General features: G+C 45.2%; 1 protein-coding gene across 1 annotated transcript in view; it reads left to right on the plus strand.

Moving 5' to 3' along the window:
- The window catches only part of LOC309552719 (uncharacterized protein), a gene marked incomplete at its 5' end in the record, with an annotated part of 70,962 nt that overhangs the window by 40,919 nt on the left and 9,301 nt on the right, over window positions 1-20,742 (plus strand). Inside the window, 5 exons of the mRNA XM_082253643.1 lie at window positions 2,545-2,665; window positions 4,972-5,068; window positions 5,178-5,289; window positions 14,637-14,767; window positions 18,868-19,019. Of these exons, the coding sequence (XP_082109769.1) occupies window positions 2,545-2,665; window positions 4,972-5,068; window positions 5,178-5,289; window positions 14,637-14,767; window positions 18,868-19,019 (613 nt within the window). The remainder of the gene's footprint in view (window positions 1-2,544; window positions 2,666-4,971; window positions 5,069-5,177; window positions 5,290-14,636; window positions 14,768-18,867; window positions 19,020-20,742) is intronic.

The following is a 20,742-nucleotide window of genomic DNA, read 5'->3' on the forward strand; positions in this document are numbered from 1 at the left end:
GGGCAAAATCAAAACCCCCAACTGCACCTTCCTCTTCTTCCGAATCGCTCTCTGAGGATTTCCCGGAAGTGAAGCTTGGCTGAGAGGGACCTTGCTCTTCAGGAGCATCAGCAGGAGAGCTGGGAGTAGCAGATCCAGGTGTGGGACTAGCATTCCACTCCTTCATGGATTGTTGGACAATCCGTTTCACCAGGGATTCCAATCTCTGATCTTCAGACTCTCTTTCACCAGCTGCACGAGCGAAACAGGGCTCGCAAAGGGACTTGTCCTCCGGGACATGCGCCCCACAACCCCAACAGGCTCTCTGGGCCGTATGGCTACTGTGGCGGTGTGTGCGGTGTCTGGAGGAGGAATGTGAGCGTCTCCTCTCATGTCTGCTCCCTGATGGAGACTCACGGCGTCTTGACCTTGAAGATGATTCTCTTCGTGGCCTGACAGGGTCTCTTTCTTGACCAGACCTGGAGGAGCTGGGAGAAAGAGAAATCCAGGGAGACACAGGATTTAGCCATGAATCATGAGCCAGCATCCCTCCCTTCATATCCCTCTAAATGTACCAGCACTCACCTGTTGTGAGAGGGCTGGCCACAAGAGGGCGGTGAAGCAGGATCCATGTTTCAGGCAAAACCACAAACTCACTAGGAAGTAGAGCATACAGGGATCACTACAAAGCAATAAGGAACATTCAGGTGTTGTCCTAATATGCATCCAACCGCTCTCCCCCCCCCCCCTGCATACCACAAAAAGGTATGCAGCATCCGGTCCCCACATACCTGATAAACAAACGGACAAGGTACCGGGAAGACGTCGCTATGCCCACAGTGCATTCCCAAATGCTCTGGAGCTGACAGGCGTTTAAATTTTCGCGCCAGGATGACGTCAGCGATGGCCGGCCGTGATCGCAAGTGCGCATGCGCGGACCAGGCCTCGCTTCCGATCGCGGCGAAGTGCGCATGCGCAGGCAGCGAGCGGAGCTCCATTACCACACAGCGCATGCGTCCGCCGGACTGAGCGGAGGGGAAGCAGGAAGGAGATGGCTGGAACGCACGGAGCGTTCCAGCCGCCATTGGGCCACCAGGGATAGCAAAGAAAGATAGTTTGGAGACAAACAAACATAAAAACACTGCCATGGAGGAGACAAATCTTCAGACCCTGTCAGGATATCCGTCGGCCATCCGAAGCACCGCACAGTTATAGCCAAAGGGGATTTTGAAATGTCACTCACCCGCCCATGGCTGGGCCCTGGACATAGACACCGACTTTTCATTCTGAGGTAAGCCGACCAAATTCCAACAGGAAATAATCCAAATAGTTGATCCTTGGAGGAGGACAAAAAAGGAACACTGGCTGTGCCTGCAAGCTGAAATTTATAGAGGGGGGTCCTATACCATTGGAGAGGAGGCGGGGTTAACCACACGTAGGCTGCCATGGAGACTGCCAGGAAACAATCGTTTTCTGTGTGTTCTTGTAGTAAATAGCATTTTACAATGCACTAAAATGCCTGTCATCACACTATTTGTGAATTCCCACCAAGATTCACATACAGTATATTTCCCATCCTATCATCAGGGGTTCTGGGAAGACCAGGCACTCCTAGAGCCTGCTACTTGACAAGAAAGGTTCTGCATCTTGCTGGTGGCTCTGATAATTTTTAACTGCCCTGTGCTCAGTTCCAACGCTTAACATGAAAAATATAATTGATGCTAAAGACAACTTTAATCCAATATCGCGTACAGTGTCCCAAGGGTCGCAACGTGCTGACGTCACTGCGTACAGTGTCCCGGAAGGACGGGTGTGTTTGCAGGTGCTCTCTGGCATCTATTACTATTGTGCATCTTTCTACAGTCGCTGTAAGTGCAATTTTTATATTCTCCACAATAAATATTGAGATTTTACACTATGGCGATTATTATCATGTTTTTATGGGGAATGACATCTCTGTAAGTGCGGATGTGGACATCAACCTCAGGATCACTATCCGTGTCTCCTCAACCAATAGAGGCCCTGGTGGGGTTACACCACGGTGTTGTTGACCTTTACAGGTCTCCTTGTTTTGGTAGGAGGCCCATCTTTATTTGGTGGAAGGAACTTCACTTTGGGTGATAATAATCACATATTTGCAGGAAGATTACGTTTGACGATACCCTTTCACTTCACTGGTGTTTCATATTGATGAATTACGGACTTTTTTTCACCATATTATTTTTTGCATTCACATTTTTATGATTGTTCTGATTTATTTAGCGCAAGTTTCTTTTTCCTATTGTTTATTTGTGTTGTCACACATATTGTTGCTGCTTAATTCTGTAAGCGCAGTTATTTTTTCCATTAATCCAATATCTGCAACATCCATTGTGAGTGAGATGACCAGAACAGCTGAACTTGTATGTTAGTAACATAACAGCTACATTATTGCAAATATTGGTTTGTCTTACAAAATGACCACTACTAAAATCTACAATTGCATACAGTGGCCATGTCACAGGCTCTCTTTCATTTTGGTGTTATGTTATGTTATGAAATGAGCAGATCTGTTTGTTATTCCAGAGTATGCAGGAAGAGAGAGCCTCCATTAAGTCATCAGACCTGGAGAAGATCTACCTCTTGAACCCCACTGGGATCATCCCCTTCACTGTTGAATCCAACCACTATGTTATTACCTGCCAAGGTGCGAACAAATTCCTAATGATATTCCACCAAAACACCAACATATAGGGACAGCAGGTGTGGAATGGTGATCATACTTAAGGAATGATGAGTTTTATATTTTATGGGATATCAGATGATATACTGTATAGTGACAGACTAATGCATTTTCATATTCATGAAGATTGAGAAAAAGAGTTTAACCTATTGCCGACCGCCCCACGTACACTTACTGTAGGTCGGTGGCTGCTGTGCGCAGAAGCTCTCGGATTTTCTAGGTTTTCGGGGCATGCACGCGCACCACCAGCGACCTGCTCCCACTGTGATTGGACACAGCAGGAGCAAATCAGCAGGTCTGGCAGACTTGATATCCGCCGGCATCCGGTGATTGTTCAAGACACAGACAGAACGGCGGTCTGCCTATGTAAACAAGGCAGATCGTTGTTCTATGACAAAGCAGAAACACAGATCTCTGCCTTCTCACAGTAAAAGCACCTCCCCCACACAGTTAGCAAGCACTTCCTAGGAACACATTTAACCCTTTGATCGCCCCTGATGTTAACCCCTTCCCAGCTAGCCATTAGTACATTGACACAGAGGTGAGCAGAGGTGATCAAATACCACCAAAATAAAGCTCTATTTGTGGGGGGAAAAAACATACATATTTTTTGGTTACAGCGTCGCGCGACCGCGCAATTTTTAGTTAAAGTAACGCAGTGCCGTATCGCAAAAAATGGCCTGGTCACGAAGGGGGGGGGGGGCTAAAACTTCCGGAGCTGAAGTGGTTAAAAAGAGGAATTTTCATTGTCAAGCAGAAAACTATCCCTAACCTTCTATTCTTTTGTTTTAACTTTTTTCTCAACCTACATAAAATCTGCTGCATTTGTGTGTAACAAATAATAATTATTCCATACCAAAGAAAAAAATTAGGAGGGGAGATAATTCAGTGATAGCTGATACTGCCAAACCATGATCAATAGCAAGGGTTAACGCTGAAATTTGGGCACAAACATTTTACTTGAAATATATACCTCAATAGTCACAAAGGATAGAAATCCACTTTGTGTGCACCAGATGCCTTTGAAAACCCAGATATTAGAGGTGAAATCATCACTGTGCTGCACATAGCTGCGTAGAGAGCAGAGCTGTGGGAGAGGCCCAGCAAACCAACCAAGTACGGGCTGCTTGCAGTAACATGCAGGAGGGGGCAGATACATGACCATTTACCCTGCCCTAGAAGGGAAAGGAGCAGTGACCGGTCTTTATTACAGGAAGCTTCTTCACAGAAGAAAAGGTTCACATTTGATTACTGCACAGATCTGGAAGAAATACACAAAGCACACCAAGATTCAAGTAAGAATACACATACCTCTTGCATTTAGATACTATATTTGCTTATCTCCGAGCTCATCTTTAACCTCTTCACGCTGGCCACACACATACATGCAGCCTCTTGGCGTGTGGGCCTTAACGCCGATTAGCCGCATATATGCGGCCCTGTGTAAACCACTTACCCTGCTGAGAGCGTGCTCCCTGTGTGCTTCCAGCATGGTAGCCGGCGGGTATCGGAAAGATTCTAATGTATGCTAGCGATCGGGAGCTTTCCAATCATGTGACCGCTGTGACAGCCAATCACAGTGGCCACATGACCCTGCCTATGCCATCCGACTTTCAGAACCCTTAAAGGACATGGAGGCGGTCGGTGGGAAGGGATTATAAAACAATGAGGTTTTCTGGGGCTTGATGAAAAAGATGATGAGAAGTAAGCAACATCAGTAGTGTTGTAGACCAGTGGTCTACAAACTGCGGCCCGAGGGCCGGATATGGCCCTTTGTTAGCCTTTACGTGGCCCTTGGGGCACTATTTCATTAACTGACACTAGTCTTCCAATTGATATAAACAATTAACCATTAAAATAAACCATTAAAACCAATGATGGAGCTTTGTTTATGCCCATTGATGCCGGGGCATTTTCTAATCCCACAATCTGGCATGCACTTTAGCCTGAAGGTCAGTAAACTGGCCCTTTGCTTAGAAAGTTTGGAGACCCCTGCTGTAGACTGTGGTCAGGGCTGCTTCAAAAGGTAATGTAAGAAGTAATACTGTGTATGGTTAGTGAATACTACAGTAAAATGGACTTAAGACTAGCTAAAAGTTTACTTGTAAAGCAAAAAGGGTTTCCCTTTCACCTGAATGAACCACAACAAATTTTTACACCTCTGTCATGAGTGAGGAGGATTAATTTTGTTTGAGTCTTGCACTTGGCTAATCGATTTGTTTTTTATTGTTTACAACAATCATTTATGTAGAGTCTCATTATATCTCCAGATATGAAACAAAAGAACACCTTGTTCAACACAGAAAGAGAGGTATGCCGCAGACCGAAATTCCTGGACTACAAGAATGTGCAAATATTAAAAGGATGGTAATGTACCCAGAAATATCACAATCCAATGACCAGATGCATACAATAAGCTGATGTAGGGATGTTGGGTTGGTGTGCAGCTTCTAACTTGTATCTTCTTTTCAAACAGTACAAAATCTTCAATAAGAGGTTATAAGGCGAAACCATCAGACTCTCCACGGAATACAGGAACCTACCCACGAGCATGGGACATGGAGGGCATGCCGGAGAGCGGGTATAAGGTATAAGGGGGAGGAATCTCCAACAACTTTTCAATTTGGCCAAGTAACATAACCATATTATCATTAAAAAATAGAGTCCTTCTGAAAGACTCTACTGATGGCAGTCAAACGAACTGCGGCCCGAGGGCCAGATGTGGCCCTTTGTAAGCCTTTACGTGGCCCTTGGGGCACTATTTCATTAACTGACACTAGTCTTCCCATTGACATAAAAAATGCGGCATTATTCCTCCCATTAAGACCTGGCTGATTCTGCCTGGTTATACCCTCCCCCCTGTAAACTGACCATGGTCTATCATGGTTGCTGAGCCCTGACACTGTGGCCAGTTTACGTGCCTCCGTCATCCGCAGCTCTCCTCTGTTCTTCTCTGAAATCCCCCCCCCCCCCTGCCTGTCTGCTCTGTGTGCTGCATTTATAACTTCAATAAAAACATCCCATCCCCTCTGTAACATAACATTATATTCCCCTGTGTAGGTGTTATATAAAAAAAGCTGCTGATCTGTACCTATATCAGAGCATCTCCCAGCGCTCGCGTGACTCCTTGGCTCTCTCACCTCCCTTCCTTCCCAGCTGACGTCAGTGGCAGTGCTCGGCCCTGCCTGCAATAGCTGTCAGCCGGAGAAAGCAGAGGAAGATGTTCTGATATAGGTACAGATCGCCATATTTTTTATATAACACAGACACAGAGGCACATAATGTTATGTTACTGAGGGGATGGGATGTTTTTATTGTGTTGACTTAACCACTTTAATAAGGGTTAAAATGGAGTATTACTCACAAAGGTAATAAAATCACAAGCATGCAGTCCTCTCTCTCTCTCTGCGGCAGACCGATGCACACATGATGGATCCCAGGAAGCAAGAGAGCGTGGGCCTGTTCAGCAGATGCCTTTATAGTGTCTCCTACAATTCTATCCTGTAGTCCATGGCCTTTTGGGAACTATAGTTCTTTAACAGTTCAGCAGTGCAGTAATATCCTTGTAGAAGACCACAGTTCCCACGATGTCTTTCTTATAGTCTCAGGAGTATGTTACATGGATTCTGAGACAAACACTAGGGGAGTATAGAGACAGTCTGAGAGAGCAGAGAGTAAGTCTGCAATGTCAGATAATGGTAGTCCGCTTCAGGCTACATCCTTCCCCCACTTGAAAGTCTTTTGTCCCCGAAGACAGAATATAACTTCATTAAAAGGAGTACTGAATGATATCTCAAAAAGAATTGCAAGTTATAATTCTGCTAACCAGAACCTACAGTAGCCAATAGCTGACTAATAGAAGGATTTTTCAATAATAAACTACACAAGTCATCAGGCAAAGTTAAATCATTTTGACAATATGCAAATAATAGGTAAGTGGCCCACCCAGTAGTGTCGGAGGGTGGAACAGGGTCATCCTCCACCAAAGGTTTGGTAAAGAAAGCTGGCGCTTGACTAGAATGTTGAGCTGTAGAAATAAGTTCATCAGAACTCTCTCCAAGGGTACAGTATGTAAGTCTCTTGGGTGGGCGGGCGGATTTCCCGTCTAAGCCTGGAATACATGTTTTCTATAGATTCAGGCTCACATCCCATCCCCTAGAAGCTACAACCAGGCTCTGGTTCTTCTAAACTGTTGAGATCAGCTTCTTCTCCTTCATTTTGGGTGGAGGGAATTTAATTTTTCCCAACATTTAGTGTTTCGGGGTTGTCAGCTGGTTCTAACTTGACTCCTCCCATCCCTCTTTCAGGAGATGGTGCAGGTCTCTCCATCTCAACAGGCTGATGTTCTATCCTTTCACGGGGAGACACTACATGTATATCTTCCATTGAAGGCCAAAAATATTGTGATGGTGTCTTCTGATGGAGGAACCCACAACCAGTCAAGAGTCAGTTCTTCTTCGTCACTCTCCTCTCCCTCATCCTCTTGGAGTGTATTCTTGGGTGTCCGGTGGGTTCTAGGCCTCAAATTAGGGGAGCGAGGTGTATCAGAACAAGGGGGTGAAGACACCCGGATGGCATCAGATATGGGCAAAAGATGGTTTCGATGCCAGGTTTTAGGCTGACCGGTCTTTCCCTCTGGGCGAATATGATACACGGGAAGTCCAGGTAACCGTCTGCAGATGATGTAAGGTTGGGAATGCCATCAATCAGCTAGCTTGTGTTTGCCAGGCACTGCCAGATTTCCTAATAATGCTCGATCTCCTGGTTGAAAGTCCTGCACTGCATTTTATTCCGTGGCACCCTTGCAGTGGATGCCTCCAGGGCTTTCTCATGAGCAAGCTTCAAATTCCTTCTAAGTCAATTGACATAGCCTTGATAGAAAGCCTGAGAGGTGTTATCTGGAGATGTCCCAAAAGCTAAATCCACTGGCAAACGGGCCTCCCTCCTGACCATCAGCAGGTAGGGGGGTGTACCCAGTAGAGTCATTCACCGTGCTATTGTAGACGTGGGCTATTATATGGTCACCCCAATGTTGTTTTTTCTCTAATGGCAAAGTTCCCAGCATGTTCAACAAAGTGCGATTGAACCTTTCAGGTTGTGGATCCCCTTGGGATAATAAGGGGTGGTTCTAGACTTTTAAATATTTAACAGTTCACAGAGCCTGTTTTACTAATTTACTCTCAAAATCCCGGCCTTGATCCGAGTGAAGACGCTGGGGCAGGCTGTAATGAACTAAGAACTTCTCCACCAGAGTCTTGGCAACTGTACTGGCTTGTTGGTCCTTGATCAGGAAAGCTTGAGCATAATGAGTGAAATGATCTCTCAAAACCAGGACAATACTGCGCCCACTCAGGTCAGGTTCTAGACACAAGAAATCAATGCACACCAGTTCCATTGCCCTCACGTGGTCTTCTAGGCCAAAACGGCCGTTACTCCCTCAGATTCAGCTTCTGCGACTCTTCATTCCCTTCCCTCTGTAATAACTCGTTCAGGGGTCTCACAATCTGTGCAAAGTTCTTCACAAACCTTCTATAGTAGAAGCAAAATCCTAGAAAGGACCTCAGTTCTGTAACTGTCCTTGGCCGGGGCCAAGTGGTAATAGCTTCCAGCTTCCGTAGGGCAGTGGCTACTCCATTTTCCAAGACCACATGGCCCAAATAAGTTACTGACATCTGGTAAAATTGGCATTTCTCTAACAACAACTTTAGCCCCTCTACATGAAGCTTCTGGAAAATATTTTAGAGTCACGCTTCATGTTCCTCTAGGTCTTGCGAACACAATGATATCATCCAGATTTACAAGTACCTCTATCAGATTCATATCTCCCATTGTGTTCATCAACCTCCGAAAGGTGGCTGGGCCCCCCTGCCAATCCCTGTGGCATGCAATCAAACTCGAAGAATCCTAATGGGCTGATGAAGGCCATCTTTCCAGGTCATCAGGGTGCATTGGTATCTGGTAATACTAGCTCTTCAGATCTAACACACTGAACCACTTTGCTCCAGATAAACACTGCAAAGCATCTTCTATCTGAGGGGTAGTGTACTGAACAGGTATGGTCCTTCGTTTTAGGGTTTGGTGTCGATACACGTCCGAATGGTCCCATTTTTTTACGTACTACCACAATGGTGAAATGCATAAGAACTGCTGGATTCCCTAATGACCCCAGGCTTCTTCAGCTCCGCTAATTGCTCCCGAATTTCTTCAAGGTCACTCAGAGGGATCCGCCAAGCCCTCTCCCGGAAAGGTTTGTCTTCACTCAGCAGAATTCGGTGTTGGGCACTCTTGGCACAACCCACATCAAAGTTATTCTTGGAAAACATTTCTTCCCATCTGTAATGGAACGGCAACCCCACAATGTGCTTGTGTGCTTCCGTCAGAATACCGCTTCCTTCAGTCTTGAACATATATATCAGATATTCTAGCTGCCCCCATACAAAACTAGCTGAGAATAGCTTGTATAAGATCTGGAACATTAATTGAACAAACTCACACAGAATATATACCCCACCAGGTCAGGTGCCTGATTACATTATTATATGCAGATGAAATTGTGTACAGAAATATAATTAACATATCTAAGGAACAACCAACGCAAACAGTATTACACTTTCTCACTAGCAACTAATAGATGACAGTGATTTAATTAACTTGAGCTAATTAACTAGCAAACTTGCCGACATCGAGCTCATGAAATACAACCATTATTACAAGTGTAAGCACATCCCTACAGTAGACAATAGGTTTAATCAGCACAATCAACAATGTGTGGAAGACAGGTGGTTGAGCTGATCACATTAGCATCTGCCATGAGTCTGACTGTGTAGAGCAGTCCCCTATTGGAAATAGGTAGCTAGGCCTTTAACATGGATCCTAGGCCTAGAGTCGCAGAGTCTGTGTATCTTGGGGAGATGTGAACTTGAATCCAAAGTAGCATTAATCCAAGGGTTCCCCCAGCATACACCCCACAAAGAGCAGTGTTCCCTCACAAGCTAGGGCCCATAATCAGTAGGCAAGAGGCTAGTCTGCAGTCCCCTCAAAAAGCCCCTGTCCTGAGTGAGTTTGTCACACCCGCTTGCTAGCTGGGCACTAGCTCCCACCACTTGAGAGGCATAGCAGGACGTTGGACCTGAAATTCCCCTTCCTGGTCCTCTCCGGTGGCCTTCTGAACTAGATCATCCAACGTGACAGGAGTGGCCACACTCACCCATCCTATCACCATGCGAGCCTTCAGGCTGACAGGTTGTCCTATAACGTTGAGGATACTGACTGGGACTCTTCCCCCGGTTTTTGACAACATCTTCGTGGGCACACTTTCTGGGAACAGTTCTATTCCTGTCTTCTCCCAATGGGTCAGCTTCTAATACCACAAATGGACCTGGCTGATTCCAAGGCAACTTGACAGTGGCTTTCATACATACTCTCTCTCCGGGCTGCAACACCTACTCTCGAGTATCCAGTCGCCACAACCTTCCCACTTCTTCAGCTGGTGCCCTTTGTTCCTGAACCACACGCTGAAAAGCCTGTTTCAACTGTGGATGTATCTCTTTGCGACCAAGCCCTTTGTGGCTAACAGGATTAGTAGTCTTCACACTAAGTCAGTGTTGGTTCCTATCAATAAGGAATTCTGTCCTGCAACCGGAGTCCGACGACAAACAACTGCTAGCGTATCAAAGGTCTCTGGCTTCCCCGCCATTGAAGGGTCAAAGGCTATCTTGGTAGGTATGTATCCATCATATGGAAACTTTTGGGTTCCAATGCTCCAGATCTCCAACTCTTCCAGCTTGCATAGAGGAATATGGTTCAAGTGTTTGTCATAGAAATCCCTGTACAATAGTGTCACTTGGGCTCCGGTATCAAGCAAATCTTTAGGGTAGATCCCTTCCACTTGTAGCGAGACTATAGGGGAGGGTTCTACCAAGCTCTTTGGCACGCTTCGAGCTCGTGCAACTATAGAGTGAGTCATGACTAATTTGCTTTGTGGCAATGGGGTTCGTTCCACCACTTGTTTTGGCACATTTCTCACTTGTGACTCCGTAGTATGAGCCCTAACTAACTTCATCTGTGGTGATCAAGTCCTCCTTTTCTTTAGTTTAGGAGAGGAAGCATTGACCTCTTGTGTCTTTCCCCCGAACCTGGGCAACTCATTTTTAGCTACAGGTGAAGAGGTAGGAGGATGAACAGAGGCCTCGATCTGGGATACTTTTCTAGCGCTGGAGCTCTCTTTGGTCTGGGGACGCTCAACGGGCTCCATCACTGAGGTCCTCGGAAATTCCCCTCCTTCTTTGGGAAGAGTATCTTCTGTAATACTTTCAACACAACCGCAAGCAACTTGGGACTAAATCTCTTCTTGATGCACTTAGCCCTGAAAAGTCCAAATCCTTGTTCCTGTGTTTTCCCTTGAGTCTCTATAGCTCGCATCAGTCCCTGATATATCTGAGCTTGAACTTGAGCAACTTGAGTTTTCAGCTCTGCTGATTTCGGAGTGTCATCCGACTTTTTGCTGTCTGGGCTCTCATGCCCTTCTGGATCTACTTCGGCCTCACTGACCTCATCTGAGAAACCAGGTTTGGCATGAACAACATGGGCAGAAGCTCTCTCCTTCTTCCCCCCTCCTGCCATTAGTTCTTTCGCCCTTGACTTCTTCCAACAAAGCTTCCTCCACCCTTACTTCTCTCATCAGTTCCCGATAAGTAGGGACTGTCCATGCTCCTTTCAGCAGTAATTTCAACACAATAGAATGATTTGGAGGGGCCCCCTGTAGTACCCGATCCAGTCGAGCTTAGTCAGCGTCCTTGGGGTCTATGCCCCTTGAGGATGATCTGATGTAACATCCGATCCACTTGAGAGATGTATTTAAAAAGTCTCTCTTTGTTGGCGAGTGTGATTAAACTTGTACAACAGATTTTCTCCACCCTTCCAGCAGCACACAGCATACAAAGCATCAATGTAATCCATAGCTACACAGTCCTTCTTTCCCATACGCAGATTGCGGATCACTTCGGCCACTGGGCCCCTGAGGCTCTCACTAAGCCGCTGTCTCCTCACAGCCTCTGGTACACTCCATTCTTCTACTGCCTGAGTGGCCTGATTCATCCAGGTCTCAAATTCCTCTTCTCCAGCCAGAGTTGGCAATTGAAAAGAAAAGAAATAAAAGTGCGCTGATAATGTATGGGTTGTAAAGCTGCAACCAAGAAACTGTGCCTAGTGAAGTATATATGGTGATAGGTTGGTGCGCTAAACAAATGAAAGTGACTACCAATAATCAACAAAACAAAATGTTGACACCTTGAGTGACCTTTCCTGGTGTAAATCGAAAAATTGCAAAACCATCAAGTGTTAACTGCAAATTAACAACAAACTCAAACAGATGAATATTGACAGCACAAAAGAGCTCTCCTTGAAGTGATTCAAAGTAATATCAAAGTCCATCAAGTGTTGACCAAGTGGTGTTCAAAAGCAATTAAACATGACTGAGATTAAATATGTTATTCCAAGATGAAGTGACATCCACGTGAGTTAAGATCCCATCACCAGCTGTATATCCTGCTTACCAGACGTGAGTATATCCTAGGCAGTATGTCACAGCAATTAACATGCACATCCACCCTCGTGTAACCACACAGCAGAGCCTCTTACCGGATGTCAAATGTAAATGCTCGTGGGATATCTCCTCTGGCTCAATCAAGATGTATCTATTGGCTATCTGGTTGGGTATTTTCACTCAGACCCCCGGGATATGAATTCCTCTTGTTGGCCACAACAGCCATTCCTGCAAAATCCAGAAGGAGGAGGCTTGATGGTTTTGCAATTTTTCGATTTACACCAGGAAAGGTCACTCAAGGTGTCAACATTTTGTTTTGTTGATTATTGGTAGTCACTTTCCTTTGTTTAGCGCACCAACCTATCACCACAGAGTTGGCAATTGCCCTGAAAAGACCAGGAGCTTCCTATATCCTTGGCCCGCATTACTGGAACCATTTTTCACCAAGCTCTCGACTAGCCAGCTCATGTCCGTATAGAACGAAACAGGAGGGGCACTGGTTCCACAGGAGTCTGCACCAACTGACCCCATTGTCCCCGCACTGGCTTGTGGCGATGGTAGCCCTCCGTGGTCTCTTCCCTCTCTTGCAGAAATTACTCCTTCTGTTAAGGTTACCTCTTCTTCCTGGAAACAGGCAGGTATATCTCCCTTCCACTCCATCAGCACCCACACATAGTCCAGAATAAACTCTGCCTTCACATTCAAGATGTAGGCCCTCTGCTCTGACACTAAGGCCCTCTCCCACTGTCTGATCTCCTTCTCTGTACACTCACTTCCTCTCTCTTATTCGCTCTTGACTGGGCTGACTAGGGCCTGCAGCAGTGAAGAACATCCTGGATGAGCCCTAAATGTAGCACTGCCCCCCTTGGGGGTTGCTTGTAACTGTATGTTCTTCTGTGCCGCTTTGACCCTGTGAACTGCCCAGCCCTCCTGACACTCTACGTTCAGACAGTTGTGTATACCTTTAAATGACACACTGACACAATGCAGATAGACTTTAACTCTTTAGCTTGGTTTTACTCAAGAAAAAGGCTTTGGAAAGAGTGGTAATTAACTAGGCCCTGGATAAACAGCCAGGGCTCAGTTGAAAGAACACTAAAAGGACAGTAAATACACAGTATATTACAGCAAGTGAATGAATCTCTTAGAAAGCTATAAATTGCTATGAGAAATGCTTTTACTAAAGGGGAACCCGGGGCCGGCCTATAATACTTGTATCCTAATGAAAGATGAGGTAATCTAGATACCAGTAAGGTGTCCCCTTTAAGAGCAATGATATAGCACAGTATGCAAGGCCTTGCTAAGATCTTCACCGGCAGTTGGAGCTCAAAGAACAAATGATTTCCCAGTGTAGCACAGTATGAAACAGGCAATGCAGGAAAGCTGGTTCTGATTAATGATGATCCACTAACTGATCCAGGTGTAAAATGTCTGTGTTCAGTGTTTAAAAGAAACTGTAGCAACTGGTAACTTGACTCTAAACAAGTGCTTTCTCACCAATCCTGATGTTCCTCCGATGAGTTCTGGAAGAACAGGCTACCTCAGTGGCAAGTGGCTCAGATCAATAACCACTCCCAAAGTATCGACGGGACAAGGTCATTTGGCAACTCTCCACACTGTGAGACACTGAGATGGCTGCGCTCTGCTGTTTTAGTGAGTCCTGCTCCAACTCGATCAGCGATGCTCCAGGCATGTAAGCGATGGTCATCCGTCCCGCCTGGGCTGTGTCTGCAGAGGTGGTGTGCAGTGGGCTGCAGTCCTTCCTCTCTCTGCGGCAGACCGATGCACACACAAGCTGCAGATTTAAGGCATTTAGGAGGCAATCCTGCTGCCTTCTGAGCACTCGTTTTTTGTGCAGCAATTTTGAATGGATCTACTATGCCACAGTTGTGAGCCAGGCATTTGGTTCATGGTTATGGTGTGGAGCAATTGACATGAATGTGAATCTGACAGACAGTGCAGTCTGTCAACTTGACTAGCCATGTTAAATTCTGTTCAGCTTTCTCCAGCTCTATGTTAGGTTTTAGGTGGGCAGTAAAGCAGAAGCTCCACCACCTGTTTTTACAGCAACGGCTACATGTGTTAAAGGCTAGGTAAATCCTTATAGCATGTTACACCCTTATTTACGATTAACATGGAATAAGTTCCAGAAAGGGCTATTTTATCCACAACAACTAAAAAAAAAGTTTTAGCTGGAGTTCCACTTAGTATATGTGGCCCAGGCTGCCCCCACAAGATGCTTCTAGCCACTAAGGAAACTACAAACCTGAACTCTGCTTATGCTTACAAATGGCTGCCTCAATTGACATGTCCTTTATTGTGCAATTTTATTGAATTAAGCAGAATATTGAATTGTATTCAATTATGTATGTGCTTTTTTTTGCTTCCCAGAAAGTTTGCATACCTGAGAGTTCTGATGAGTACTTCAAAATCGTTACAATGTTTAAGAAGACGGTCCCTGAATATACAGTGATGAAGTTGTGGCGGATTCAGAATTCCTTCCTCTGGAAGGCCTATCAGTTGTACGTTAAGTATTTTGTTGGGTATTTCTCAGGAAAGCTGAGGGATAATGATAAAATTAGTGACCAGTATTTAAAAAGTCCAGAAGCTTCTGTATCCCAGAACTAAAGAAACATAATTTCAGCAGTCATTTTTGTCCTGTCAGATGGAAGAGTATCAATACATTTCCAAAGAGGCAGGACTGGGACAAGAGGGCGGGGGGCAGAAGGGTCTCGTGCCCTAGGCACAATTTTATTATGTAGAGGCACAGTGGGAACTTGCTGCATACTACCTTCCATGATCCTCCAGCCACCGCCTTTTCAGATTGACAATACTGCTTAAAGAAAGGGAAGAGAGTGGCTGCGACAAGCACAGAGAGCACAGCGAGCAGGCCTCTACAGTTGGGACCATGTCTGGACAGTGTGGGATCTCCTCCTCCACACTGGGACTGAGACTTCTTTGTGTGTATGACTCCATTCACCTTCTCCAGTGGGGTAAGGGGGGATGGCTGCTTGCATTCCCCCTGACTGGGGGTCTGCTACAGGAGGGGTGTAGGTAGGGGGTCTGTTTTGTGGTCCCCTCTGATCACACACCCACTGCGCTCCTCATTGCTGGGGGTTTCCTTTAACTGGAGGGGTGTTTCTGTATTTCTGTTTGGGGGTCCTCTCTGATCACCCCCTTCACTCAGGAGGAAGGAGGGGGAAGGGGTGTTCCTGTATTCCTGGATGGGTGTCTCCTTCTACTGGAGGGAGCTGGGTTCCTGAATTAATGGTAAGGGGTCCTTCTGATCACCGCCATGCACTGTTCCAGGTTGGTAGTATCCTTTTGTTGTAGAGGTCAGCATTCCCAGATGGGAGGAAGGGGGTCCCCTTTGATCACCCCCCTGCACTCTTTGGTGGTGAGTGATCTTTCAATATTTCCCCTGTACATCTGGAAGTGTGTGTGTGTGTGAAAGTGTGTATTTTGGCTTGGCGCTGCATGCACTGTTAGCCCTGCCCACTAGTTCATCTGAGGTAGGGGGTGCGCAATGCGACATCTTTGCCATGGGCACCAGATGACCTTGTCCCATCGATACTTTGGGAGTGGTTATTGATCTGAGTCAATTGCCACTGAGGTTGCGAGGACAACCAAAAATTTCTTCTGGAGAATAAGATCCTCAACAACTTTTACCACTTATCACACCCTCTGTTGGAGTTACTATATTACCCCACTGACTCCTGCTGTCTCACCTCAGGAGATTCTCTGAGGTCTATTTATGAAGCAGAGAGTGCGACTTTCACAAACATTCGTTAGTGGAGAATCAATCACTCACATTTAAAACACGCAGACCTGGATGGTTCTCAACCAGAGAATGTTTGTGAAGGCCACGTTCTCTGCTGTATAAATAGTCCACTTTGTTTCGCCTTCTCATTGCTTCGGCTTGTCCTTATGAAATCAGCAACAGCTCTATGCATACACCATTGGGCAGGAGATCACTCTCCAGCATAGATCCAGTGCTGGATTCTGGAATTACTGTTCAGCACAGTGTACTTAGGAGGAAGGACGTGGGAAGGGGTTGTTCCTGTATTCCTGGATGGGTGTCTCCTTCTACTGGAGGGAGGGAGGTGGGTCCCTGAATTAATGGTAAGGTAAGGTGACCAGATTGTTAAAATGAAATCCGGGAACATATATATTTTTTTCTATTGGCAAATGGCACAGGACTGCATAATACACAGAGCGCTGGGCACAGGACTACATAATACACAGAGCGCTGGATACAGAACTGCATAATACAGAGAGCGCTGGGTACAGGACTGCATAATACACAGAGCGCTGGGCACAGAACTGCAAAATACACAGAGCACTGGGCACAGGACTACATAATACACAGAGCACTGGACACAGGACTAGATAATACACAGAGCGCTGGGCACAGGACTACATAATACACAGAGTGCTGGGCACAGGACTGCATAATACACAGAGTGCTGGGCACAGGACTACATAATATACAGGAGGATGTTAAGAATAGAGTGTAGGGTTCAGAGGTTTTCTATGCACAGAGGACACTTCTACCCCCACATCCATAGCTCACCTCTGCACCCTTCTCTCACAGATTATCTCTGCAGCCACCTCTTAGCCCTTCCCCCACAACAGCTAAATTCTCCATCTCTCCATGAAGCTGCATCAGCTCTGACCCCTGCTCCCCCCCACTGCCCTCACCTGTGTACATACAGACCCCTGCCTCCACCATCTGCTCACCTCCTGTTGTAAGCCCTCCACACAGTCAATTTTTGGCTCTGCCTCTCCACCACTGAACAGCAGAAGGAGCGGCAATGACATCGTCCATCAGGAGGAGCCTGCATTTGAGCTACCAGGCTGTTTCTCAGCTAGCATGGGTGTAGATGCCCTGTCTACATTAATACAGTCTTAAATCCGGGGACAAAACCGGGGACAGACATGGACCAGGGACAGTGTCTTCAATCCGGGGACTGTCCTCAGAAACCAGGGACGTCTGGTCACCCTGGGTCCTTCTGATCACCCCCATGCACTGTTCTGGTTCAGAGTATCCTTCTGTTGTAGGGGTCAGCATTCCCAGATGGGAAGAAGGGGTCCCCTCTGATCACCCCCTGCACTCTTTGGTGGTGAGTGATCTTTCAATATTTCCCCTGTACATCTGGAAGTGTGTGTGTGTAAAAGTGTGTATTTGGGCTTGGTGCTGCATGCACTGTGATGCAGCCACAAATATGTTAGGTACAACAGAAAAGTATAGTATACAAGGGTCATAAGTATGTAATGTACAACATAGCGTATAGTGTACAAGGGTCAAGAAGTGAGTAAGGAGAAGGGGCAACACCGCTACAGGTGATTATAATCCTCTCTCTAATTGCCGCAGACTGGCTCAGTCCATGGTCTGAATAATCAAAATGAGAAAAGGGTGATGACCACACTCCAGGATCAGAGGTTAAAAGTACTTTTATTCCATAAAATCTAAAACATGAATTATGTGATAACACAACAATACAGACAAATAGTAGCCAAGGTTGACGCATTTCACTAAATAACTTCGCTTAGTCATAACCTGTTATGTCAGGTTATGACTAAGCAAAGTAATTCATGAAAAGCATCAACCTTGGCTACTATTTGTCTGTATTGTTGTGTTATGACATAATTCATGTTTTGGATGTTATGGAATAAAAATACTTTTAACCTCTAATCCTGGAGTGCAGTCATCACCCTTTTCTCATTAAGAAGTGAGTAATGCACAACACACTGTGTAGACTACAATAGTCAGGAGTATGTAACGTACAAGTTACTGTATAGGGTTCAAGGGTCAAGAGAATGTATTGTACAACTTAATTTATATGGTATAAGGCACAAGAGTATGTAACCTACATCACCGATACAACAAAAAGTATAATGTAAAAGAGTCAAGAGTATGTAATATACAACATAGCATAATATAGAGTCCAGGGGTCAAACGTATGTAATGAACAACATACTGTATATGGTACAAAAGTTATTAGTATGTAACCTCCAACAGAGTATAGAATGCAGTGGTATAGGATTATTTACAATAATATAGTGCCCCTGCATTTCTGGTCAGGAGAAGGAAGAATGCCCCAGTGTGAGTAAATGGTCAATAAACGTTACGGCACCTGGTACCAAGACATAGGCCTCATGGAATGTCCCCAAGGTTTTTTTTTTTAAAGGGATGCTTGGGATGCAATATTCTTTATTGCATCCACAGTAAATGATCATGTGATGACAGTAAGGGTGGAGCCTTCCAGCTAGCACTGATTTCAATTTCAGCAAGTATACAACCTACCAGTATCTATAAAGCTGAAGCAGAGATGTCAAGTTAGGTTTTCTAAAATTATTTTTGGATATTTGTGTACAATGTTTCCTTTTTGCCACTACTCTATATTAGTGCTGTTTACCTTCTAAATGCATTAGCTGCAGGAGAAACTGAATGTTAGTTATATCACTTCTAAAGCAAGCAACACAGTGCCATCATCACATGACTTGTAATGGTTGGAAAAGAATTACAGTTTAGTAAATGTGTTTCACACCTTGGGAAAAAAAAAAACGTTGTCATGCATAAAAGGTTGTTGAATCTGTATTTTTTGTAAATATGTCGCAGGCAAAAGGAGAAGATGAAAACAAGGAATTCAGGCACGAACATTTACGAACGACAGCTATTTCATGGCACAGGAAGCGCCAACATTGATGCAATTTGCAGTGAGAACTTTGACTGGCGTGTATGTGGCATTAACGCTACTGTATATGGACAAGGTTAGTTTTAAAGGGAAAATTATCTTAAAGTGGTAGTAAATTTAGTTATTGACTTGTACCTACAGGAAAGCCTATAATAAGACTTACCTGTAGGTACAGAAAATATCTTCTAAACTTGCACTGTTTAGGAGATATTCACACTGCATGCAGCTGGTGACGTCACCGGCGCATGCGCTCTGAAGGTCCGGCATACTGTGCCAGACCCTCAGAGCGTGTGCCGTAAACGAGGGCTCCCAAACGCATACGTGGGAGTGACGTCCTCGGCCACTCATGAAGCCTCGAACCTGGAAGGAAGACCGGGCGAAGATGGAAGCCCTGTCAGCGGTGACAGAGAATATAGTGGATATAGTGGATGCCACTTCCTTCCAGTATTGAAAGAGCTTTGGGCATCTCCACAGCAAATTAACCAAATCTCCCTCATGTATTTTACATTTTGGGCAAAGGGGGTGTCTCTATGACCCCAACTAACTGCACTGGCGTGCGGTAAGATCTATGCAGGAAAAACAGTTGTGACAATTTATAAGAAGGAGACACAGAGCTCAGTGGTATAGAGTGCAAGCATAAATCCCATACCTCACCATCCATATCCCCTATATCTTGTTCCCATTTTCTCCTGCATAGTAACTGGGATGGGTCTTGTACATTGGATGCTAATGCTGTATAGACTCTGGAGATCATGCCCTTCCTGTTGCTCTCCAGCATTACCTCTCCAACCATTGAATGCTCAACCTGTAGCATAGTAGAAATTCGGACAGCCTGCAGAGCATGCCTTTAGCTGGAGATAGTGGGTAGAACTCTTACCTAGGTAAACCAAACTCCTCCTGCAACTCTGAGAAAGATTTTAATATATTCTGAGAATACAATACCTTAGGCCCTTAGATTTCCAGAACTGAAAACATCCAACTTGAGTAACTCTACATAAGAGGGGTTATGCCACAAAGGGGTTTCCCTGAGGTAACCAGTTATTTTCAATTGTTTCTTAAACACAGACCAAACTTTTTTCATCAGTAAGAACGTAGAACCTTTCTGCCTAATGACATAAACGTCCCCTTCTAGGTGGGTTAGAAGTTTCTCCTCTGAAGAGTTACCCCAAAGGATATTGCCTATGGGATCCTTTAAATCTGATAGTCCCCATCCTTCAAAGTGTTGGAGTTGAGATGCCAGGAAATAGAGTTTGGGAACAGGCACTACCAACCCCCCCTAATCTTTCCCATATTGCAGGGTAGTTAATCGTATTCTAGCAGATTTCTTCCACCATATAAGATCCCTAAACAGGGTTTCTATGCGTTGAAACATTATGAAAAAAATATAAAAGTATATAAAATATATAAAAGTTGTGGGGCCCAAATCATTTTTATCAAGTTCAATCTACCTGTGGACAATTTGCACCACGTAGTGCACTTAATGTGGAATTGTTTGAGAAGGGAGAGCAAATTTAATTGCAAATATTCCAGGGGATCACCTGTAACCTGCATTCCCAAATATTTAAAGGAGGTAACTATTTTAAGTTCACATGCCATATAGGGAAGGGGTCGAGTCAGAGCGTCCACAGGGAGCAACACAGATTTGCTCCAGCTAATAGAGAAACCAGATAGGGCTCCAAATCTAGTGATCAAAGACATGACTTGGCACAAAGAGGCATTCGCATCTCTCAGACATATAAGAGTATAATCCGCATACATCGAGAATTTGTCTTCCCCCACACCATGTCTAAACCCCACTA

Source organism: Pelophylax lessonae (assembly GCF_965119305.1).
Source record: "Pelophylax lessonae genome assembly, chromosome: 4".
Lineage (NCBI taxonomy): Eukaryota > Metazoa > Chordata > Amphibia > Anura > Ranidae > Pelophylax > Pelophylax lessonae.